This window comes from Corapipo altera, unplaced genomic scaffold, assembly GCF_003945725.1.
Source record: "Corapipo altera isolate COAL_440 unplaced genomic scaffold, ASM394572v1 231, whole genome shotgun sequence".
Classification (NCBI taxonomy): domain Eukaryota; kingdom Metazoa; phylum Chordata; class Aves; order Passeriformes; family Pipridae; genus Corapipo; species Corapipo altera.
In genome coordinates this window covers 15,680-38,628 of record NW_020885037.1, presented here as the reverse complement: position 1 = coordinate 38,628, position 22,949 = coordinate 15,680, and the positions used below count along the sequence as shown (strand labels likewise).

General features: G+C 63.9%; 4 protein-coding genes across 6 annotated transcripts in view; 2 read left to right on the top strand and 2 right to left on the bottom strand.

The window, feature by feature from the left end:
* Nucleotides 1–848, top strand: part of MRPL54 (mitochondrial ribosomal protein L54) — a 1,437-nt gene extending 589 nt beyond the window's left edge. Inside the window, exons 2-3 of the mRNA XM_027668346.1 lie at nt 89–344; nt 607–848. Of these exons, the coding sequence (XP_027524147.1) occupies nt 89–344; nt 607–739 (389 nt within the window). The 3' untranslated portion in view covers nt 740–848. The remainder of the gene's footprint in view (nt 1–88; nt 345–606) is intronic.
* Nucleotides 849–1,706: 858 nt separating this feature from the next.
* LOC113959385 (mucosa-associated lymphoid tissue lymphoma translocation protein 1-like) lies at nt 1,707–8,801 on the top strand. The gene is given in 18 exon segments (XM_027668393.1): nt 1,707–1,952; nt 2,705–2,846; nt 3,045–3,211; nt 3,723–3,853; nt 3,966–4,116; nt 4,461–4,549; nt 4,551–4,643; nt 4,755–4,851; nt 5,018–5,065; nt 5,160–5,195; nt 5,571–5,774; nt 5,914–6,091; nt 6,359–6,433; nt 6,888–7,015; nt 7,084–7,230; nt 7,487–7,644; nt 7,740–7,874; nt 7,959–8,801. Coding segments are annotated over 17 exon segments (2,229 nt in total). The 5' UTR covers nt 1,707–1,952; nt 2,705–2,709; the 3' UTR covers nt 8,214–8,801.
* A 2,014-nt stretch (nt 8,802–10,815) lies between these two features.
* On the bottom strand, nt 10,816–14,615 carry RAX2 (retina and anterior neural fold homeobox 2). Of its 3 annotated transcripts, none has more exons than XM_027668387.1 (3): nt 13,945–14,615; nt 13,359–13,609; nt 10,816–11,611 (listed from the first exon to the last, which is right to left on the bottom strand). In XM_027668387.1, exons 2-3 carry the CDS (start codon nt 13,599–13,601, stop codon nt 11,168–11,170), a joined length of 687 nt encoding a protein of 228 aa, XP_027524188.1. In that variant the 5' UTR covers nt 13,602–13,609; nt 13,945–14,615; the 3' UTR covers nt 10,816–11,167. The 3 variants fall into 3 exon arrangements, with proteins under 3 accessions (XP_027524188.1, XP_027524190.1, XP_027524189.1); XM_027668389.1 differs by having other exon boundaries at nt 13,386–13,609; XM_027668388.1 differs by having other exon boundaries at nt 13,359–14,615.
* A 6,445-nt stretch (nt 14,616–21,060) lies between these two features.
* Nucleotides 21,061–22,923, bottom strand: LOC113959392 (complexin-3-like). Its single transcript, XM_027668402.1, has 3 exons — nt 22,729–22,923; nt 21,961–22,048; nt 21,061–21,628 (listed from the first exon to the last, which is right to left on the bottom strand). Exons 1-3 carry the CDS (start codon nt 22,881–22,883, stop codon nt 21,407–21,409), a joined length of 465 nt encoding a protein of 154 aa, XP_027524203.1. The 5' UTR covers nt 22,884–22,923; the 3' UTR covers nt 21,061–21,406.
* Between the last annotated feature and the right edge of the window lie 26 nt (nt 22,924–22,949).

Here is a 22,949-nt window from a genome sequence, read left to right as displayed (position 1 = left end):
CCGCGCACCCCCCGTCTCCATCCCTCGTGCCCCTCGCTCCTGTCCCGGCTCCCTCCTTCCCGCCCGGCTCCCCTCGCCCCTGACCCAGCCCCGCTCCCCCCCCGCGGGGCCTCTGCCCCCGAGCCCCGTCCTTTCCCCCGCCCGCATCCCTGTCGCCCCTGCTCTGACCCTACCCTTGTCCCCACAGCCGCCAAGGCCAAGGGCAAGGGCGCGCCCAAGGAGGCGCTGAAGGGGCCGGAGGTGTGCACGGACCCCACCATGCTCGCCACCCACGCCATGGGGGTCAACTACTTCAAGGAGGGCCCGGAGGTGGCCCTGAAGCCCGACTCCGAGTACCCCGACTGGTGGGTGCTGCCCCGTTCCCCTCCGTGTCCCCACAGAGGTGCCGTCCGAGAGGCACAGGGACAGTGAAGTGCTCTGGGAGGAGGCAACTGCCTCTCTGCAGCCCAGGGACCTTCCTGGGGTCAGGGAGACAGGAATGGGTGCACTGTGGATGTGGGGGTGAGGGATCTGCACATCTTGGTCACTCACGTCCACGGCTGTGTCCTGTCCTTGTCCCTTTTTCCCTCCTTCCTGTAGCCTCATATCCTCTGCATTTGCCCCCAGGCTCTTTAAGATCCACCTTGGGCCCCCCAAGAAGCTGGAGGAGCTGGACCCTGACACGCTCGAGTACTGGAGGCGGCTGCGGAAATACAACACGTGGCAGCGCAACAAGTTGAAGAAGGGCAAGAAGTTTTAGGTGCTGCCAAGCTCAGGGCTGCCCCACGCACCAGCACAGGTGGCACTGGGACCCGCTCCTGCTTTTGGTCGCTTGATGTAAACAGGAAATAAATCTGGGATGAGACTGATATCTATTACAAAGGCTGTGTAAAACTTGGGCTCTTGGCAAGCTTGGTGCAGGTCCCCCCTGTGGCAGGGGCTGAGGCAACACAAATTCTGGGTGTGTTTGCGAAGGCAGAAGCTCAGGTTTTGGCTCGTGGAGGGAGCCCACACCACACACAGGTTGTGCTCCATCACATCTGTACCTCAGTCTGAGGGCTTCACGAGGGGGTGGTATGGGATGCCCCCCCTCACCCTGTTGTCACTGTGTCTCTGGCTGGGGGTCTTGGGGGCTGAGCAGCCTGTGCTCCTGGGGGCAGGAGGACCAGGCTCTGGTGGTGCTGCTGGGCAGCAGGTGAGGTGAGGGGGGACATAGTGGCCCCTTGCTCTGCTTTCCTCCCTTGGCAGCAGGAGCAGTGGTGCTGGGATGCGAGGGCTGGGCTGGGCTGGGTGGTGGAGGCAAGGTCTTCCTCACAGCAGCTGGGCCCTCACTGCCCTGTCCCTGCCTGTCCTCACCTGGCTCCAGCCTGGCAAAGCCCAGCAGCTTCCCCAGCCGTGGTCCTGCCCATATGTTGGTCTCACCTGGCTGAGAGGTGCTCCCGTCACCTTGTTTCACCTCCATCCTGGACTTGCTGCCCTGCAGCTCCTGCCTGGGCTCGAGTTGGGCTGTGGGGACAAACAGCTGCCCACAAGGTCCCCCCACAGCGAGGAGGGGGCGGTGGAGCCCCTGCCCAGCCTGTCAGTGTCCCTGGTGCCCCGTACCCTGCAGCAGGGCTGGGGGCTGTGCTCGGCTCCCTGGGGGGCTGTGGGTGGGTGCCCACATGGGCACCCCGCGGCAGCTGCGCACCCACACGCCCCACAACAGGAAGGAAGGCAGAGGGAAGCAGAAGTGCTGTGCTGCAGCGCGGGGGCCGGGGCAGATTTTGGGCTGAGCCCTCATTTCCTCTGCGTGGGGCTGGGTGCACACCCTCAGAGCTGCCGGGGCTCGTCCGGCTGTACCACGCGGTGAGTGCCCGTCCTGCACCCTGCCCTCCCCTCACCACCTCCAGCGTGTCCAGCCCCCCAAATCCAGCAGAAGGTGAGCAGAGGGAGCACCTGGATCCCTGCCCTCCGTCTCGGAGCCCCCTGCTCGGGTGAGTGTCAGCCAGCTGCCCTGGGCAGCTCAGTCTTGGGGGCAAGTGCTCCTCTGGGGCAGGTTGTTGGGGAGGGACCTGAGGGGAGGAGGAAGGAGCTGTTCCCTGGGTGCTGCCCCTGTCCATGTGATTCATGCCATGCTCCCCTTGTCAAAACCTCTCCCAGGGTCAGGGCAAGCTAAGATGGGTCTCAGCCCCAGGACCCCTGTGTACCCTCCCCTGGCCCTTCCGCAGCCCCTCTTGGTGGCCTGGAAAGGTTTGTGCTGGCTCTGGAGCACAGAGGACTGGTGCCAACAAGGGGGCTGCTGCTGTCCCACTGGGGCCTCTGCCAGGGGGAGAGGGGGCCCTGGGCCCCATTCTCTGTGGTCCCTGAAGGGACAGGGAAGGTGAAAGGGGACATCCCGTCTTTCCAGTTCTGTGGACCCCAATTCCATAAAGTCCCTTTCTTGGGACTGGGTTAAAATGCCCTGGCTCCTTGCCTGAGGCTGGGGGGGTGAGCAGTGTTCCCGGGGCTGCTGTCACAGCTCACGGAGGGAGAGTGTGTGACATTCCTGGCTGGCTGCCGGTGGCCAGATCCAGCAGCACTGCCCAGCTGGTTCCCAGCACCTCCCCAGGCTCCTGCTAGGAGGAGACCTGACACTGGTGAGCTCATGCTGGTGCTCTCCCTGCTGAGGCACACTGTGCCCGGCGGTGTCCAGTGGGACCCTGTCACCCCGTGACTCACTGACGGCTCGTCCCCTCGGTGTCCCCAGCAGGGATGGGGGACTGGAGCATGCCCATCGGCGCCCTGGGCGAGGAGGTGGTGGCCCGGCTGTGTGAGCTCCTGGATAACGCGGGCCGGGGCTGGCGCAAGCTGGCTGAGCTGGCCGGGGCTGAGAAACGCTTCAAGTGCAGGTAGGGCTGGGGGGCATCGCCGGGGGCTGTCCCCGACCAGGTGACAAAACGCCGGTGGGCACAGCCCTGCCGTGGGCCGGGCGAGGGGCGCGTGGGTCCCCAGAGCCATCCCCTGGGCAGGGGACACCGCCGAGAGCCCTGGTGGGGGCCCGCCCGCCCCGGGAGGGAGGGGGCACTGACGGCCGCGGGCGCTCGCAGCGCGGAGGAGCTGGAGATGTGCTCGCTGAAGGTGCTGGAGCCCCGCGGCAGCCCCACGCAGTGCCTGCTGCAGCTCCTGGCCGAGCGCGACTGCACCCTCAAGTACCTGCTGGGCTGCCTGGAGCAGATGGGGCACACAAAGGCCTGCCGGGTCCTCAGTGCCGCCGGTACGGATGGGCAGCGGGAACCGCGGGGCTGGAGGGGGCACCGGGGACGGGGGCTCAGCGGGAGGAAGCGGATGAGGTGGAGGGCAGCTCTTCCTTCTGGGGGCTGTGCTATGGTAGAGGGGTCCTGGGCGGGTGGGATGGATGCAGCAGGGTGAGATAGGATGGGATGTGGTCTGATGGGATGGGGGACAGGCTGAGATGGGGTCAGATAGGATGGGATGAGACAGGTTTGGACAGCATGGGATGGGATGAGATAGGATAGGATGGAGCAGAGCGGGGTGGGATAGATTGGAACAGGATAAAATGGGTGAGGTGGGATGGCACTGAATGTACCAAAGGGACAAGACAGGATGAGATGGTTGGGACAGGACAGAGGATGTGATAGGATGGGCTGGGCTCGGCTGGGCTTGGGCAGCCTGTTGGGGGGGGATGGGAAAGGGTACAATGAGACAGGATAGGATGGGACTGAATGAGATGGGATGGTGTGGAACGGTGGTCTCCTCTCCTGCAGTCCAGGACATGATCCGCATCACGGTGCAGCCGGAGTCACAGGTGGTGGCAGAGGGGACACGAGTGTCCCTGACCTGCTGTGCCACCGGCCCGCCGGGGCTCATGTACCAGTGGTTCTGTGGGAAACGGGAGGTGAGGCCCCACTGTGCCATGTGGAGCAGGGCCCCCGTGCCCTGTCCACAGCGAGGGCACCCACACAGGTAAGAGGGAGCCCCTGACTCCTTGGCCACCTCCTGTCTTGTAGGTGCCTGGAGCCACGTCCCCGGAGCTGGTGATCGACACGGCCGCCCCGCTGGGCCAGCCCGAGTGGTACATCTGCCGGGTGAACTGTGGGGCCACCTTCGCCTTCTCCAGGTGGGCCCACGTCCAGGTGGAGAAGAGCAGCAGCCCCAGCTCAGGTGGGCTCCTAGATCTGCATCCCTGGCTGGCATCCATGCAGCACTGCTTGCCCTGTTGGGAACAGGGCAGATCCCACAGGGCACTGCTGGCCCCGTCAGGACAGGGATGGATCCTGAGGGGAATTGCTTGCTCTGTCAGTCACTGGCTCAGCCACAAGGGGCTCTCGGCTTGCTGGGGTGACAGTGCCCACAGAGGAGCCACATGCCCTGTGTCTTCCTCTTGCACAATGCCTCATGCTATCCCTGGGTGCCAGGGCCTGTGAGTGAGGAACTTGGGGCCTGGAGCAGCTCTGCTGAGCGCTGCCATGGCTGGGTGCTGAATTTGCCACCCTGTCCCTTCCCCAGCCAGTGGCTACTGCCCGAGCATGGCAGGGCTGCAGATCCTGCGGCAGCCACGGCCGTGCCGCCTGGCCGAGGGGGACACGCTGGCACTGGAGTGCAGAGCCATCGGCAACCCCCCGCCCCAGTACCAGTGGTTCAGGAACCGACGTCCTGTGGAGGGGGCTCAGGCACCTCAGCTCCAGGTATAGTGGGACCCCTGGCACAGCACAGTGTTGGCACGGTGTGGCACAGTGTGGCACAGTGCAGTGTGGTCCGACACACCGCCCCAGGCTCCCGCTCTGTCCCACTGGCAGGTGAAGCTGGTGACAACGGCCGAGCGGGGCAGCTACTGCTGCCGAGTGTTCAACCTCTTCCACGAGGTGTGGAGCCAGGAGGTAGATGTGGAGATCGGTGAGGGCCCCGGACAAACCTCTGTGACTCTCTCTCTCTGTGGGGTGTCCTGACCCTGCCCTGCTCCCTGTTAAGCCCTCATGGCTGCTCTGCAGTTTTGGGGGGCTGCAGCCCATGCTGGGAGGTGCTGCCATGTGTAGGATCCCTGACCCTCCCTTTGCCACAGGCCCACGGCTCTTCACCTCTGGAGGTTCCTGGCAGGAAGGGGATGGAGGTAGGTGTGGGCAGAAAGGGCAGGTCCATGCTGCTCTGCCCACCACGCTCCCCTGGCACTGGAGGGCCCTGGCATGGTGTTTCTCTCTTCCCAGGCTCCACAGAGTGTGGCAATCCTGGCCAGTTGTACGGTAAGAGCCTGCCCAGGAGGGGGTGGTGGCCCTGGGTGTCTCTGACTGTCCCCAGTGTCACCACTGTCACCCCAGGAGGCTTTGCTTGGCCAGGGGTTCTTTGGGTGCAGCGCACTGGGAGAGCAAAACAGCACCCCAGCCTTAACCAGGAGAGTGGATCAGCACTCTAACTCCCAACCCAAATCCCTAACTCCAACCTCCAACCCTACCCCCACGGTTCAGGGATCAGCGAGGCAGGGACACCACAGGGCACTTCAATACCCAGGGACAGTGATGCTGGCCACAGTTGGGTGTCAACTCTGTGGGCTGAATGGAGGTGGGGACAGCAGAAGCATCCCACCCCCTTCTCAAGACCTCCCTCTCCCACCCTTGCAGCCACGGACAAAGTGGCGCTGCTGATCGGCAACATGCACTACCTGCACCACAAGCAGCTGCAGGCGCCCATGGTGGACGTTCATGCCCTCAGTGCCCTCCTCCGCCAGCTCGACTTCAAGGTGGTCTCGCTGCTGGACCTGTGCAAGGCTGAGATGCAGATGGCTGTCAACGAGTTCCTCCTCCTCCTCGACAAGGGCGTCTACGGTGGGACAGCACCCGCCAGTGCAGCTCCAGCCTGGGGGAACCGGGGGGTTCTGTGCTGGTGGAGGGACTGAGCAAGAAGGAGGGTGCTGGCAGGTCCAGGGATGTCACCATGTCACCTGCCCTCCATTCCCCCTGGCAGGTTTGCTCTACTACGCCGGGCACGGCTATGAAAATTTTGGCAACAGCTTCATGGTGCCCATCGACGCGCCCAGTGCCTACACGTCGGCGCACTGCCTGTGCGTGCAGAGGGTGCTGCGGGCGATGCAGGAGCGCCGCACCGGCCTCAACACCTTCCTGCTCGACATGTGCCGCAAGAGGTGACCCAGCCCTGCCACCCCCCCAGGGACACACTGCTCAGGGACATCCCAGCACAGGGACCCGTGGGTGCTGGCTCCTGAGGGAGCGGTGCAGGGCACCCCTGGGGTCCCGTCTAAACACCCCAGAACATCACTGCGCCTCTGAGCTGGCAAACACCACGATGGGTGGGCAGAGGGGCACAGGGCAGCCCCTGGGCTCCGAGGTGCCTTGGGGTGGGCTTTGGAGGGGGGTAGTTCCTGGCTCTACCCAGCATCATTCTCTTGCAGGAACCTCAATGACGATGTCATCCCGCAGGTCGGGGCGCTGGAGGTCACGGCCAATATCGTCTTTGGCTACGCCACGTGGGTCCCTCCCGCCATCTCCCCAGTGTGGGCAGCGGGGCTGAGTCTCCCTTCCTGGCTCAGAGTGGGGCAGAGGCTCAGCCCCCCTGCCTGTGTCTCTCCCCCCTCCTTGTATCCCTCCGCTCAATGCTGGAGGTGCTAGGCAAACAGTAGCCATGGTAGGCAAATAGGGCAGGAAGGTGTCCATGGCACTGCTCAGCTTTGGGCAGCCCCTGAGGGCATGAAGCCCTGAGGCTCCTCTGGAGCACAGGGATTTGGGCTGGTGAGGCTTTAAGCATCCAGGATCCAGCCATGGCTCCCACCTGTCCCTGGCATGGTGGCCAGATGGTGAGATGGGAACAGGAGCCAGAGGTGCCCAGCTCTGGCTTCCCCAGAACTGTCGTCCTGTTGGGGGCCTGTTCCTGGGGAAGTGCCAGAGCCCACGATGCAGCCGACTGCTGCCCCATCCCTGCAGGTGTGCAGATGCTGAAGCCTATGAGCTGAGCCAGGGCGAGCTCTCCAACGGCATCTTCGTCACCTTCCTCAAGCGCTGGCTGCTGGAGGACGAGAAGATCACGGTGCTGCTGGACAAGGTGGCCGAGGGTGAGTGGGGAGTCGTGGGGGACAGTGATCCCCCCAGTGGCCCCTGCTGACCCCCTGTGCCACGGCAGACATGGGCACGCTGGAGATCACACGGGGCCGGCAGGCGCTGGAGCTTCGCAGCAACCTCTCGGAGAGACGAGCTCTGACGGACCCCATCTGCGCCCCGGGCCGGGATGAGACCTCTGCCAGGAACTTGCAGTGGGCCAAGGCTCATGGTGAGTCACAGCCACCCCGTCCAGAGCTGGCACCTGCAGCAGGGACAGCCCAAGGTGCAGGGAGAGGCTGCAGGCAGCACCCGCCAGGTTCCTCCCAGCTGGAGGAGAAGCTGGCACAGAACCACCAGCCTGGAGGCAGGACCACCATGTCAGCATCCCTGCTCTGGGGTGACCCAACTGTCTCCTCACCTGTGGGTACAGCTCCAGCCCAGAGCCCCTGCAGGTCCCAGCCCTGCTGTCCCTGTCCCCTCCCCAGTGCTGCCGGAGAGCCGGCACCTCCGCTTCGACTGCGGCGTCACCGTCCAGCTGGGCTTCGCTGCCGAGTTCTCCAACATCATGATCATCTACACGCGCGTGGTGGCCGCTCCCACGGACATCACCAAGTGTGAGGCCAGGCTCACTGACATCCCTGAGGTGGGATGGGGCTGCCAAAGCCACACCAGAGTGGTTGCTGGGGAACGGGGCTGGGGCACTCGTGGTGGTTTCCATGTGGATGCCGCCCCTGGCAGGAGCTGGACGTGGACCTCAAGTGCACCAACAAGGAGAGCCCGGAGGAGGTGGGCAGCCCCCTGGCACCTGTCTGGAGCCTCAGCTGCCCCTCCTGCTGCCTCTACAGCCGGATCTGTGGCTTGCAGAAGCTGCGGGTAAGGGGCAGGGGCCGGTGTCAGGGGCATAATGTGGCCATGGCTGTGCCAGGACACGTGCCCACGGTGCCGGTGCCCCTGCAGCAGGAGCTGGCCTTCACCGTGTGCCTGCAGTACCGCTACCGGGGCATGGACGACTTTGTGGAGGAGCGGCAGCGGGTGAGCGTGGGGCGGCCGCTCATCGCCAAGCTCAACCTGCAGCGGGCGGCCTCGCCCTCCCCACCCCGCAGCCCCCTCTCCTCCTCCCCCCCCGAGAGCTGGGGGGCAACAGGCAGCTCGTGGGTCAACACCCCTGAGGAGAACCTGAGCCCTGACGTCCCCAGCTCCCACACCCTGTAGAGGGACAGCGCGGCCCCCCCTTGTCACCGCAGTTCCCTGGAGCCACATCTGTCCTGCTGGGGGGCTGGGGATGGAGGGGGCAGGGGGGACGTGCACAGAGGTGGGTGTTGGGAGGGGCTGAGCCCTGGCTGTGCCAGGGGGTGTGGGGCTCGCAGTGCAGCACAGCTGGGACTGCTGGCCCCAGCCCCACATCCCCTGGCATGGCAGTGCCAGCCCCATGTCCCTGGGTATGGCAGTGCTGACCCCAAATCCTTGGACAGTGCCAGCCCCACAGTGCCAGGCCACCAGCGGGCAGCCCCGGGGGCAGAGTGCCCAGAGCCCACGGCTCAGTGAGCGCAAGGCGTCGCACTGGGGCAGGGCTGGGTTCGTTCAGGCCTGGGAGAAATAGAGAGAAATAAGCAGCTTAGGGGGCAAATCCCACGGGAGGGGATTAGAGGGAGGGGGGAGCAGGAGGGCTCCTGCTCTGCCACGAGGGACGGGGAGCACCCCCCAGAGCTGCCTGTAGCACTTAGTCCCCCCAGGAAACCCCAGGCACCAGCCCCATCTTGACAGTGAGTGATTTCAGGACAGGATTGGGATCTAAGGGGGGAAAAAATGCCATTTTGCTTGGATTTTTCCCAAACGCAGCCCCACATACCGTGGCGGGCTCCAGTGGGTCTCCACCAGGAAGAACACCAATAAAAGTGGGCTGGGCAGGAGGCTCGGCGCTCCTGCCCCTGCCTTGCTTCGAAATGGCATTTTTGGGGTCAGAAATCTTGCCTGTTCCTGCAGGAGGTGCGGAGCAGCCACTGGGCGCACCCACGGGAGGGCACGCGGGGTACCAGGCGAAGGAACCCCGCCACCGTGTGCCGGGCACACCGGTGCCACCTCATGCAGATTAGCTCATTTAAATAACTCACGCAGCCCCCCAACCCCGAGGAGCCGGGGAGGCGCATCCTCATCCCGGGGCCCCTCCGCGCCCTAGCTCTCGGGTGGCGGTTGCGGGGCCGGGCTGGGGGAGCACCCTCGCCCCAATTAGGCTCCGATCAAACGAGCCGGGGGTGCGGCGCTCCCGCTCCCCGCGCCAGCCGGCCTTTGTTGGCGCTCGGGAGGCCGAGGGGTGCCCCGGGCTGGCGCCAGCCTCGGCAATTATGTCATGTGAAAAGCGCAGCCCCCATTGAGCGCGTCCCGTCCCCCGGATCAAACCCCATTACTTCCGCAGCCGTTGCTTCATTATCTGCCGGCCGGAGCCCGGCTCTGCCGGGGCGCTTCACCCCATTAGCTGGGCTGGGGGGCCGGGGAGCATCGATTATGCGTTTAATGGGTTGTTAAAGGTTTAATTGTCGCTAACGAAACAGACGAGCAGCAGCAGCCGGGGGACGGGGCACAAGGAAAAGGGTCTCGCCGGGGTCAGTGCCTCGCCTGGCCCGCTGGCATCCCGGCCAGACCCGCCTGACCCCGGGGCTCTGGGGACGTCACAGTCCGGCCCCGGGGGTCTTGGATCGGGTGAGACCCCCGGGAGGTGGTGAGAGGGACGGCGGGCGGGCGCGCTGGCACCGAGCGGGGTCTGGGACACGGGGACACGGCGGGGACGGGGCTGCCCCAGCACAGCCCCGGCTGGTGGCTGCCGTCGGGTCCGAAGCAGGAAGATTTCTAGGGAAACATCTTGTTTCAGTGTGGGGAAGGAAAAGGTTGGCCCTCGTCTGGCTTCCCCAGGGACCCAGGTGCTCCTGCTCACCCAGGGCTGAGCCCACCTCTCTCGCTGTCCCAGCTGGGCTTCAGCACCTCAAAGCCACTGTGGGCTCAGCCGTGTGCTGGGGGCCTGCTGGCCCTTGCTGCCAGTGAGGTGACACAGCCTTGAGCTGTGGTGGGTGGGAAGGCAGGGTCCCCCTGGAGCCACAAAGCCACGCTGGGGCCCCCTGGGGAAGTGGCACCTTGTCACCACCACCAGCTCCCATCTGGCAGGAGCCGCTGACGGGGGGTAAGGTTGGCACACCCTGACATCCCTGCTGCAGAGACCCCAGAGCTCCCAGCTGGCCCCCTCCCCTCGCCAGCCCTGGCCATGGGCCACAGGGGTCCCACTGCCACCCATCCTCCCACCAGCACAATTCTGGCAGCTCTGTGCCACTGGCACCTCTGGGGAGTGTTGGGGCAGGGGGGTGGTGGGCACAGCCCCCAAGGGATGGTCGAGAAGGTGACCTGTGATGAGCCATCGAGGCCACAGTGCAGCCAAGCCGGTCCTAGCCCAGAACCAGGGCTGGACTGAGTCACCCACCCCTGGACCCAGCCCTGCACATGGCATCCCAAGGGAGCGGGGCAGGAGGGTGCCCAGGGATGGTGCTCCCGTGCCCTCCAATAAAATTCCTTCCCAGCAGAGGCTTGACAGCCCCGCTGTGCTAACGAGGGCACAGTGCCCAACTCCAGCATGCGGCAGCCGTTCATCTTATCTCTTTACTCACGATACAACCGTCCTCTCAGTGCCAGTGCATCACCCAGCACGATCAGCACCGTGCCCCAATGCAGCTAAAACGTCCCCCCAAGTACTCCCTACGAAACTAGAGCTTTTCTGTTCAGTTTTGTTTAAATCTGCAGCATTAAAAAAAAATTAATAATAACAGGAAGGGGAAGGGGTGTGAGGAAAGGAGGTGTCCGACCAGGGGGTGGTGCATGGCCTGGTGGCACGGTTGGATGCCTGAGCCTTGGCCAGATCCTCAGCCAGTGCTGGTGCCACAGTGAGGCAAACGGGCTCCCCCAGGGTGCTCCCCTGCAGCGGGGTCCTGCCAGCACCTGACTGGCTCCCCTGCCACTGCCAGTGCTGGCTCGGCGGGGGAAGACACAGCCTGGCATCCCTGCCCAGCACCGGCTTTGGTCCTGCTGAGCACCCACTGTCCTCCCTCACCTGCCCCAGGGCTGAGCCGGCACCGGGGCCCAGAGCCGGGGCCGGGGGGGCCGGAGGGGCCAGAGGGGAACGTTCATCAAATGGGCTGCCAGGTCTTGTCGATGGTCTGAATGTGCTCCTTGGCTTTCATGCGGAGCGAGGCGATGCTGGAGCTCCTCTGGTCCACCTCCTCCAGCGGGTACTTGTCCACAAAGGGGGTGCCACACTGGTAGGGCGCGGGGGCCATGGGCTGCATGCCCTGGGCCATCGGTGCGGGGGCGTTGAGGAAGGAGTGCCCGCCGTAGGGGGGCTGCAGGGCCTGGGGGGCTCCCATGAAGCCGGGGATGCTGTGGACTGTGGTGGCGCTGGAGATGGGGGATGTCAGCCACGGGTCGAGCGGGAGGGAGTTGCTCATGGGCCCCACGTTGGGGGTCATGGGGGGCCGGTTGAAGGAGAGCACGGGGGTGTCGTGGAGCTTCATGGAGCTGGCCTCCATCTTCTCCTGCCGCCTCCACTTGGCTCGTCGGTTCTGGAACCAGACCTGCGAGGTGAGAGCCAGGGTGAGCTCCACCGTGCCCAGCCGGTCCCTTGCAGTGTGCCCCACATGCTGTACCCCATGCTCTGCCCCACAGGGAGTGCTTCAGTGTCATATATGGGGTATCCCATTGCACACGGGCTGCCCTCCAGGGCTCTGGCAATCCCAGCACACCACACACCTCTGCCAAAGCTCTCCCACAAGCCCCAGAGACCAAGGACGTCTCTGAGGTACAGAAAGCAAGAGGTGTCAGCGCACAGCCCCTACTCTCCCTGCTCCATGGAAATGTGCACCCTGCTCCTGCAGCCCTCGGGGCAGTGTTATCTGACCTTCCAACCCCTGGGTCAAAGCTTCTAGATGTTAAAATGCCATAGTTACACCAAAATCCAGCAGGAATGACAGGGACCAGTGAGCCAAGTCCAGCAGTGACATCTGGCCCTGTGGGAACAGCTCATTGGAGTGCTGGTCCCCATGTCCCCAGAGCAGCACAGGGCACAGGGTCTGCTGTGAGAGGCAAAGGGGGAGGAAAGATGAATAGCTGGGTGGGGATGGGGCACAAGTCTGATGAGGAGCAGCTGAGGGAGCTGGGGGAGCTCAGCCTGGAGAAAAGGAGGCTCAGGAGGGACCTTCTCACTCTCCACAACTCCCTGACAGGAGGGTGGAGCCAGATGGAGGTCGAGCTCTGCTCTCAGGGAACAAGTGACAGGACAAGAGGAAATGGCCTCAAGCTGTGCCAAGAGAGTTTTAGATTGGATATTAGGAGAAACTTATTCCCCAAAAGTGTTGTCCAGGCCTGGCACGGGGTGACCAGGGCAGTGGTGGAGTCACCAGCCCTGGAGGGATTTAAAAGCCATGTGGATCTGGCTCTTGGGGACATGGGTTAGTGGTGGCCTTGGCCGTGCTGGAGGAACAGTTGGGCTCGATGGTCTTAGAGGGCTTTTCCAACCTCAGTGATTCTGTGATTCTATGAAACTGGTCATTGCTCAGAGAGCTCAGCAGAGGTGTCCTTATAGTCTGGACCCCCCAAAAAAAAGGCTGCCTTGTCTCAGACTGGGGCTGAGGCCTGGGGATCTCAGTTCGTCTATGCAGGGGTCACTGCTTTGCTTTGCAGGGGTTTTGTCTCCTTCAGCACACTGGCCCTTTCCCTCTCCCTGATCTCACCATGTCAGTCTAGGGATGGTGGGGACTGCACTGGTGGAACCCTGGGCTCTTCCCAGGCCGTGCTGTTCCCCCATGAGCCTTTTCCTGCAGCCCAGGGAGCAAAACCTCCCCAGCCCCACTGCCCCCCTCCTGCTCCAACAAGCTTATAACCCCCAAATCTGTGAGGATCTTGTGCTTTCCCAGCCTGAAAGACCTGGGAGTGGCCTCAATCAGCCAAGGTTTGGCTGCTTTCCCACGTGAACAGCAGGAGGGATGGGAGCAGCCCCCACCAGAAGGGGAAAAAACAATCTCTAAAAACCATCTCCCTGCCCAAACGGAGGCTGTGGCCTGTGGGCCAAACTGGGACCCCACAGGCCAAACTGGGACCCCCATGGGGGAAACAGGCTCAGCCATTAAACCCTTTCCCTGGCTTTGTCAGGAGCAGCTCTGCAGAGGTTGCTGCACCCACCTCGAGCAGTGGGGAAACTGAGGCCCGGAGGGAGGTGGCGGCGGTGGAGCCGAGAGCGGAGCAGGGCTCTCCAGCACCGGGGGGTCCCTCTGACCCGGCCCAGGGACAGGCCCGGGGTGCTGGGGCCACGGGTGCCCTCCCTACCTGCACGCGGACCTCTGGCAGGTTGACCTTCATGGCCAGCTCCTCGCGGCTGTACACGTCGGGGTAGTGGGACTTCTCGAAGGCGCGTTCCAGCTCGTGCAGCTGGTACGTGGTGAACGTGGTGCGGTTCCGCCGGTGCTTCTTCTTGGGCTGCTCCTCCTCGGCGGAGGCGGGCGGGGTGCCCTCGCTGTCCCCCGGCTTCCGCAGCTCGCCCAGGTCCCCCTCGCACTTATTCAGGAACATGGTGGCACCTGCGGGGGAACCGCGGGGGTCAGTGGGGCTGGGGGCTGTCGGACCCCCCCGCGGACCCCCGGGACGGGGACAGATGGACAAGTGGACGGAGGGACGGGAGGGTGGGGCGGCCCCAGGAACAGGTTATGCAAAGGAATAATCCTCTCTGACACTGCGTTATCCCAGGGCTGTGGTGTCCTGGGGACTGACCCAGGGTCCTGCAGATGGACACCCCGGGCACCCTGCACTTGGCTCTGCTCTCAGGTGCCACCAGACCAACGCATCTGTCGGTGCTGAAAGTCAAATTTCCCCTAAAGTAGAGGATTTTATGAAAGAACCATGATTAAGAGCTAACCTGACCTCCCCCTGTCCCGCCCTGGAGGAGACCAAGTCCCTCCTTCCAGACCAGCTCCTCTCCTCCAGCCTCTCCCATGGGGAAAGCTGGCCCTGGAGCGCTGGAGGACCCAGCGTCAGTCCCCAGGCACTGCAGGAGTGACCCGGCGCCGTCCCCCGGCTAATAACCGTTTTGGTGACGCTTATAAGCATTTTCAACCCTTGCAACGTTTCATCTTTAAGCTTTTTATCCGGCATCTGAAATCTTCCTGCAGTATTTGCTGGGGATTAAGGGTCTCTTTCCACCGTGAGGATGTCGGCAGACATGGAAATGGGACGGAAAGCTGTAATCCTGGGGCAAGGGGAAGGAGCTGCATCGTCCTGACCCGCCGGGAAAGACCTGGTTGATGCCCGAATGGGAGTGGGGAGGGAAAAGGAGCATCAGTTCGTGCTGGGAGGGTGTAAATAGGGGTCCCAGAGGGCGGCGGGCAGGGGGTGGGTGCTGGGTGTTGCTCAGGCTGGGCACATGCGGGGTGTCTGTGTGGGGAGTGCCCGTGTGAGCAGTGTGACCACAGTGTGTCCGTGCCTGTGCCGGGGTGGGTGTGGGGTGTGACCCACCCACAGGGTGAGTGTGGGGTGCTCAGGGGTGCTTGGAGCGAGGGGCAGGTGTGAGAGGGTGTGTGTTTGGTGGGCTGAGCGTGGGAGGGAACGTGTGAAGCACGTGCCCGGTGTGGGTGTGCCCGTGCGGGGCTGGGTGTGCGTGCAGGGTGGTTTGTGCTACGTGCTGCCCCGTGCAGTGCCAGGGGCAGTGCCCTCGTGCTGTGCACGCAGCACACACGGAACGGGGTCTGCACGGGCAGGACACGGGGCACAGTGTGTGTGTGTGCACGGGAGGGCAGGGCGTGAGGGGTGTGTGGGGTGTGCACAGCGAGTGGGCACAGGAGCTGTGGGCAAATAGTGAGTGTGCGGTGAGTGTGCAGTGAGTGTGCAGTGAGTGTGCGGTGAGTGTGCAGTGAGTGTGCGGTGAGTGTGCGGTGAGTGTGCAGTGAGTGTGCAGTGAGTGTGCAGTGCATGCTGCATGTGCAGGGTGTGCAGAGTGTGAGCAGTGTGGGCAGTGTGAGCAGTGTGTGTGCAATCTGTGCAGTGGGTGTGCAGCCTGTGCCATGGCTATGACAGTGTGTGTGCAGTGTGTGTGTGTTCAGTGTGTGCCATGGCTATGACAGTGTGTGTGCAGTGTGTGTGCAGTCTGTGTGCAGTCTGTGCAGTGTGTGTGCAGTGTATGTGCAGTGTGTGTGCAGAGTGTGTGCAGTGTGTGCAGTGTGTGCAGTGTGTGCAGTGCAGGTTATTTGCAGTGTGTGTTGCACACCCAGCATGTGCCACATGCACACACACACACACACACACACACACAGACACACACACAGCCTGGGTGCAGCGTGGGTGGTGCATGTGCAGTGTGAGTGCAGCACAGCAGGTGTGCCTTTAGAGCCCCGCCAGATGCCCCACAGCCCCTCGTGGGGTGTCTGTACCCTGGGGGATCCACCCAGCTCTGGCTCTGGCCCTGGCCCCGCAGTCTCAGGGTGCCCCAGGGGAGCTGCTAATCAGGGTGGGGGTTCTGGGTGCTGCACCCTGGGGTGCCCCAAGGCAGGGCTGAGGGGGTGCTGGGGGGAGCAGGGACCCTGCGGTCACTGTGTGAGTGTTGGGGTGTGTTCTGGGTCTGGGGACACAGGGGGGGACGGGGTCCCCCACTGCCATCCCGCTCTCACTCACCCGCTTCTCATTTGCGCAGCTCCACACCTGTAAGGGAAGGAGAGAGAGGGGGTGAGCACCCAGAGCCCCCAAAACACCCCCTGCCTGGGGCACAGACCCCCTGAGGGACACAGCACCCATCAGAACACCCTGTCTGCCCTGCCCAGCCAGGTCCCATGGGACAATGGGGGTGGAGCTGGGGCTGGATGGGGGCTGAGAGGAGTTGGGGCAATGGGAATGGGTGAGATGGGCATGGAGGGGATGGGTGAGAGAGTCTGGAGGGGCTGGGGACAACATGGGGCAAGTGGGAGGAGAGAAGAGGTGGGGGATGGTGGGGGGACAGGGACAAAGTGCAGGGGTGGAGATCAGAGCAGGGCTGGGGGCAGCCCCATGGTGCCCACATCCCGACCCCATTGGAAAGCATAAGAGGCCAAAACTCCCCAGGGAGTGGCAAACCCCATCCTGGGAGCAGGAATGAGCCAAGAACAGCAAAATAATGGAGCAGGAGTGACCTGGCAGCGGGGCAGCAGCACTGGACCCTGCGAGGTGGGGGGTGAGGGCTGGACCCCCCACCCCAATCTGCCTCGGCCTGGCCAGGGGCACAGAAGTCCCTGGGTGGGGAAGGGGGTCCCTGACAGGGTTGGACTGGGGGTGTCAGCACCAACCACCCTGTGTTCCCCATCCTCCAGGGACTGACCTCGGGAGCCCCAGGCCTTCACCGCCAGTGTTTTGGGAATCCTGCCTGAAAATGAGCCCTGCTGAGCTGGGTCAGGGGGAGCTGCTGGACTGCCAGCTCCCAAAGGACATCCTCGTGCAGCCCCTGTCATCCTGGCAGCAGTTTTTGGGTTTAAGCCCTTAAGCTGTAAAACTGTGCTGGGAACCAGAAGGACCCGACACCTCCGGAGGGCTCTTCCCCCCATCTCCTCAATGCCCCAACCCGTGGTTTTCCTGTGGGGGCTGCCAGCCAGGGGGAGGGGACAGCTGCTGTTACAGACACCCAAAAAGGCAACAGAAACTACATCGAGCCCTGGTCGAAGTGGGTAAAAAACTCACTTCCTCAGTACTGCAAAACAGCAGAGCATCAGCAAGGACAAGTGGCCTTCCCTGGCAGCAGGGATACGGAAGACACAGCCCCAGGACAGCCCCAGCTTCCACTGGGACCCCTTTCCTTGCCTTTGGGAGCCCATCTGGGTGCCAGGATTTGGCTCCCTGGGCTCAGGCTGCCTGGCACGGGTGGTGGGAGCGTGGGTGGCTCCTGCCCCTGGCCCCACGTAAATCGGGGCGAGTGACGCTGACTGGTGCCTGCACCCTCTCCCAAGCCCCCAGGGAAGGGTGCCAGCCCCCTCCCCAACCCCGGGCACACCCTGGGGACACCCACTCCCTTCCTCAGCATCCTCCCTTGGCGCTTCATCCCGAATTGGAATAAAACGGCGTTACCTGCTGGGCCCAACTCGGCTTTTCCAGGAGTATTTAACTTTGCCAGTCCCTCCCGGGAACCAAACAAGCGGCTCAACCTCACCAATCTCGCAGCTTTGGCCGCCAAAGTTGCCTCTAGTCTTCTTATTTGTCACAGAACCGCCGTGCTAAGGCTCGGGAGAATCTTTATTTAGTGTTGCAGATGTCACCAAGGCACCGCAGATTGGAAATGAGTCCAAAGGATTAAGACGAGGTTATTAATTGGAGGCCTTCCCCTTTAAGAATGATTGACAGTTACTTTCTGGACAAGTAATTGCTCTAAATGTCCCCCCAGCACGGGTCCGGGGGGGCAGCGGCGGACAAAGCCCCGAACTGCCTTCCCCACTCGGATTGTCTCCCCACAAAGGCGTCCTGCTGGAGTTTGCCGTGTAATCCCCTCATTACGGGCGAGGAGAAAGAATTAGAAACAGGGGGAGCGGAGAAGAAAGGATGGAGGGGGAGGGGGTAGGATTTCCTTGGGCTGCGGAGGCGCTGCCCCAGGGATGGGGTCCGGGGCAGCGCCCCAAGCCCCGGTGGGATGGGGATGATGCCGTGGTGGGTGTTGTCCCCCCCGGCTGGGGAGGGTGAGGCTGAGGGTGGCCCTGTGGTGGTGTGGGTGGCCCCACAGCTCCCAGTGATGCTGCCTGTGGAGCCCTGCCCATATGGGGAGCAGGGATGGGGATGGGTCTGGGGACGGGGTGAGGATGAGTCGTGGGGTCCAGCTGTGAGGACCCAGTGCAGGGACATGGTCTGGGGACCTGCTCTGGGGTCTGGGTGTGGGCCCAGGTGTGGGGACCTGGTGTAGGGACCAGCCATAGGGACCAGGACCCCTGAACAGCCTTGGGGACCTGGTATGGACACCAGGCAGGGGGAACACTCATGGGGACCAGAGCAGGGGACCAGGCAGGGAGAGGAATTGTGGGTGGCAGCCATGGGGGGCAGCCATGGGGCAGTGCCCGTGGAACCAGACGTGGGGATGATTCATGGACACAGAACTGAGTACCATGGGGACACCCTGTGGGGACTGACTGTGGGATGGAGCTATGGGGACCATCCCTGGGAGCTGTCCATGGGCCCTGGCCATGGGGGTGTGGGGGAAAGGCAGCCAGGCTGAGGGCTGATCATCATCTCTCTCCTCCCCGCTCCCGCTGCTGCCCCTGGACTCCAATGGATGATGGGAACATCATGGTGGAGGTTCTGGGGTTCTCCAGGGATGATGTATTTGGCGCTGCCCAGAACCTCCATCCTGTGGGGCAGATTTTGCCCTTTTCTTTCTTCACTCGCTTTTACTTTCTCCCAAAAACCTCTTCCTGCCACCTGTGACTGCCACGGCCCCCAGCCACGTCTCGTCTTCCTCCCACTCCCTTCCCCTCCCCACCACAGTTCCCCTTTCCGATGGCAAACGTCACTGTGGGGGTTTTGGACCCCAGCACCCTGTGCTGGGTGGCTGCTGGCCCAACACAGGTCTGAACCCTCTTGCTGGGGCTGCTGCTGGCAGGGCCCCACAGCCCCCTCTGCATCCTGGTTTGGGCCCCAAGGCCACCTCGTTGTCCCCCGTTGGGGCTGTGCAGCTTCACCTGCCCTGTCTGACACTGCTCCGGTGTGATGCTGCCTTTAGGATGCCACTCCCCTGGGGACAGTGTGCCACCACCCCAGGGACAGGCTGGCACTGCGCCAGGGACAGCAAGGCCCCATACAAGGAGTCCAGGGGGGCCACGGGGATGGGGTGACACCCCCACACCATACAGAGCTGCCAGGGGGTGCAGGGGAGTGCAGGGAGGTGCTGCCTCTGGGGGGTTTGGGGACATCCCCCAGCTCATGGATGACGTGTGGGGCTGGGGCTGCAAACGGGCACCTGGACCCCACTGGCCCGGGTGCCCACAGTGGCCACTGTGAGGAGTGCAGGAGCCGTGTCTCCTACACTGGTGGCCCTCATGAGCTTCCCCCAGGGTGCCTCCCAGTCCGGGGGGTGCAGTGAGGTGCCAGGGTGCTGGTTTTGGGGACGGGGGGCTGCCCAGTTGCCCGGCCCCGGCGCTGTGGCCCGCGGTGTTTGCCGTGCCGGCCCCGCGGCCGCCGTAAGGTGTTGGCTTGCCCGGGGGGAGGCAGCAGGCTGATTTGCCAAATGATTATAATTGCCTTTTAGGAGCAGATAGCAAATTGATTTGCTTCCTCGTCCAAGGCCCGTAATCGCTTCATCACTTTAAAATATTAATGCTATACTTCTTTGCTAGTTTCCCAATTACCCTAATTGAAGGCAAATTGGTTAAGAAGGTGCAATGCAGAGTATCAGGGGGTTTAGTTCACTCAAATGACAGTTTTAAACCTCCCTAATCCTATTAGCGCGCAAAGCTGCTAACGCTTAGAGACGCTGCGTCAGCTTACCGGGGCGGTGGGGCCGGAGGCGGGGGTCGGGCCGGGGGGCGACCGGGGGCCACCGGCCTCACGTGACCAGCTCGGCCGGGGATTTATCACTTTTTTAGTTCATTAAGAGGCCTTGGGCAGGCGGGGAGGCAGCAGGGGTGACCCAAAAGGGTGCTGAGCGGGAGGCAGGTGGCAGCGTGGGGAGGGCGGGGGGGCAGGACGATTAGCCAAGGAGACCTGGCGGAGGGTCCTGACCCGAATCCCAGCTGGCGCTGGGAGTCCCCACACAGCCCCACTGGGAGCACTGGGAGAGGGCTGCCCACCAGGTCAGGATGGGGCCCTGGTGTGGAGTGGAGATGGAGGACTGTGGTGACAGAGTGCGCTGGGGACCTCAGTGCCACCATCCCAGCAGCTGGCACTCGGTGTGGAGCCCAGCCCTGGGGAGCGCAGGGATGTGGGGTGGGAACGGTGTTGTGCTGGGTACTGCAGCTGCTGCCACCCTGTCAGGGCCCTGGGGGGGATTGGTGGGGCACCGATGGCCCCATCCCACGTAATACAGGTGGCTTTGTCCCCAGAGGGAGATTTTAAAAGTTCTGAAGTAAGGCTGGAAGCATCAGCAGTGATGGCAGGGATTGTGGGGACAGCAGGGCCACCAATCATGGGGAGGCTCCCTGGTGCCAGGCCCTGACGAGCCCGTGCCACGCTCCCTGGGATGCTCCAGCAGCCACCAGCCCCTGGACTGGTACCTGGAGGGGTGGGTGCCCAAGGGGAACTGGGCACCTCCCGCATCCAGGGACCTCCTTGCTCCACGTGCTCCATCCAGGGTGGCCCAGCCGGGAGCGTCTCGTGACAGCTCCGTGGCACAGCTCCCATCCCACCCGCGCCGGATTCGGTCTCCCCCTCCCAGCCCGGCCACCAGGGCCGTGGGCAGCCCTGGCAGGGCCGTCCCCGCAGGCCTTTCCGGAGCAGATGGCTGCGGCGTGGGGAGGACGGAGGCGGCTCAGCGCGTCCTTCCTTTCATGCACACACAGCGTGACTCCCGGAGGCTCCGGCTCCGGCGGGAGGTGTCGTTGGGGCCAGCGCTGCCCGTACATTTTACACGGGTTCAGATAGCTTAGTCCTCGGGGACAGGCGACTCAGGAAGATTAGACCTCGCTAAAATAGGCAGGTATTAGTGATCTCAGCAGCCCCCGGCCTTCCGGCACGGCCGGCATTTAAGCCAGTGCTGCTGCCGAGTGGCCAGGAGTGAGCCCCTGGAGCGGTAAGAGGCAGAGGGGCACCCTGGCCCTGTCGAAGGGAACCCCCCGCTGCCTGCACCGGCAGGGGATGCTCGAGTGGGGGGGGGGACGGGCTGACACATCCCCTGGCAGTGCTGCCTGCAAGGGATGCCCCAGGGGGCACTGGGTGCCACTGACTCGTGTGCTTGGGGCTGCTGCAGGAGATGGGGACCGATCCAGCAGCCAAGTGTCCCGGGCTGCCTGGTGGCTCAGGGGACACGGAGCAGCCCTCCTGCAGTGCTGTCATCATGTCGTCCCCCCACCCAGGACAGGATACACCAAGAAGACCAGACTGGTGCCAGAAAATACCACATTTATTGAGCCGAATGGTGTGCAAGGCACCAGGGCTGGTGTTGGGGGTGACAGAGCGTCAGGGACCTGCCCCGTCTGGGGGCTCACACCAGGGGCACCACGGGAGGGGCTTGGTCATCGTGGTTTCAGGGGACCCAGGCATCCTGCACCCCAGCACCCACCCAGTGCACTGGGAAAGCAGTTGGGAATGATTTTGGGGAGGAAAACACCCAGCATCTGTATTGGGACCCCCATCACCAGGAAACAGCAGCCACAGCCTCAGCACTCCGTGGCTCCCGGGGAGCAGAGGGGGGCGGGGGCTGCCGGTGTCACCCAGGGTGGGCAGCGATGCTACATCAGGGAGCACTTCTCCTTCACCTGGTCCACGCCGCCCAGCGCGCGGTCCCTCAGAGCCGGCAGTTCCACCTCCCGCAGCTTCGCCAGGAAGGCGAAGGCCCCGGCGCCGCCTTCCTCCTCATCCTCCTCCTCCTCGCCCCGCACCATCGCGGCCAATTCCTGCGGCAGCTCCACCGCCCCGCCGGCCACGTGCATCTGCGCTTCGTCCCGTTCGTCCTGCACGGGGTGGGACAGGGAGTCGGGACGGGCCGACCCGCTGCCAACCGGCCGCGGGACAGGGGACAGGGGACAGGGGACAGGGGACAGGGGACAGCCAGGCCCGGGGTGCTGGGGCCGCTGGAGGATGCCCGGACTGTCCGATGCCAGAGTGCCGGACGGACAGCGGGCGGTGGATGGTCAGAGGGAGACAGTGGCCGTCTGCTGCCCTCTTCAGGAATCCCTCCCGTCCCGGGGAGCCCGGCAGCCGCGGGTCTGGGAGTGTCCCGGGGGACGGAGGGTCGGGGGGAGCTCCCAGGTCCCACTGCAGACAGAACGACCCAGGTTCTCACCTGGGTCAGGTGGTACTTGTCCCGCAGGTGCATCCGCACAGTGGCCCGCTCCGCCTTCCTCTGCGCAAACGCCTTGTCCCGCTCGATCCTGCAGCCGGTGCCACACGGTCACCCTCACCCCACTGAGCCCTGCCAGAGCCTTCCAGCACGACTATGGTCTTCTGGCCGCAGCAGGTGCCACACCATCACCCCCAGCCCACTGAGCCACCCCAGCAGGGCTCCCCCGACATCACCCCCGTCCTCCTGCAGCAGCAGGTCCGGGGCAGGAGGGAGGAAATGGTCTGAGATCCACAGGAGAGTTGCAATGGGGACCTGGGGGCAGGGGCCACATCCTGCCCATCCAACCCCAGCACCCAGCAGAGGTGCTTGGTGAAGGTGCCCGTTGCTCCTCCCGCAGCCTCTCAGCTCCCTGGTGCTGAGGCACTGGATCCCCACAGCACTCGGTCCAGGGAAGTGGGACCTTAATCCAGTCTCGTGCTGCCCCCCACGTCCCTTGGCTCCAGGGTGCTGGACTGACACCAGATACCCACCCAGGGCCACTGACACCTGGAGGCTCCCCTTGTCACCTATAGTGCACCAAGCCCCCTGCCAGCACCCACAGGGACCTCCCGAGCTGTGGGAGAGAGGCACCAAAGGGCACCTGCTCTGCCCTGTCCCTTGCCCTGGCAGCCTCCCTGTCCCTGTCGTGTGCCACCCTGGGGACAACCCATGGCGGGTGGGATCCTGGTCTTGGTGTTTGGGGGACCCCAGTGACCTCCCCAGCCTTACTTCTCCTCCAGCAGCTGCCGCTGGTACTCCTCAAACTCCTCGCGGGCCATCCCGCTGGGCAGCGCGGTTGCCTTGTCCTCCCTCGGGGGGCCCTTGGGCAGCTCCTCTTTGCCCCCCTGGAAGCTCTTCAGGGCAGCCGTGAAGAAGGAGGCCATGGTGGGCAGCGGTGGCAGCTTGTGCCCCACGGTGCCCACCGGGTTCCTGCACCTGCAAGGTCAGCG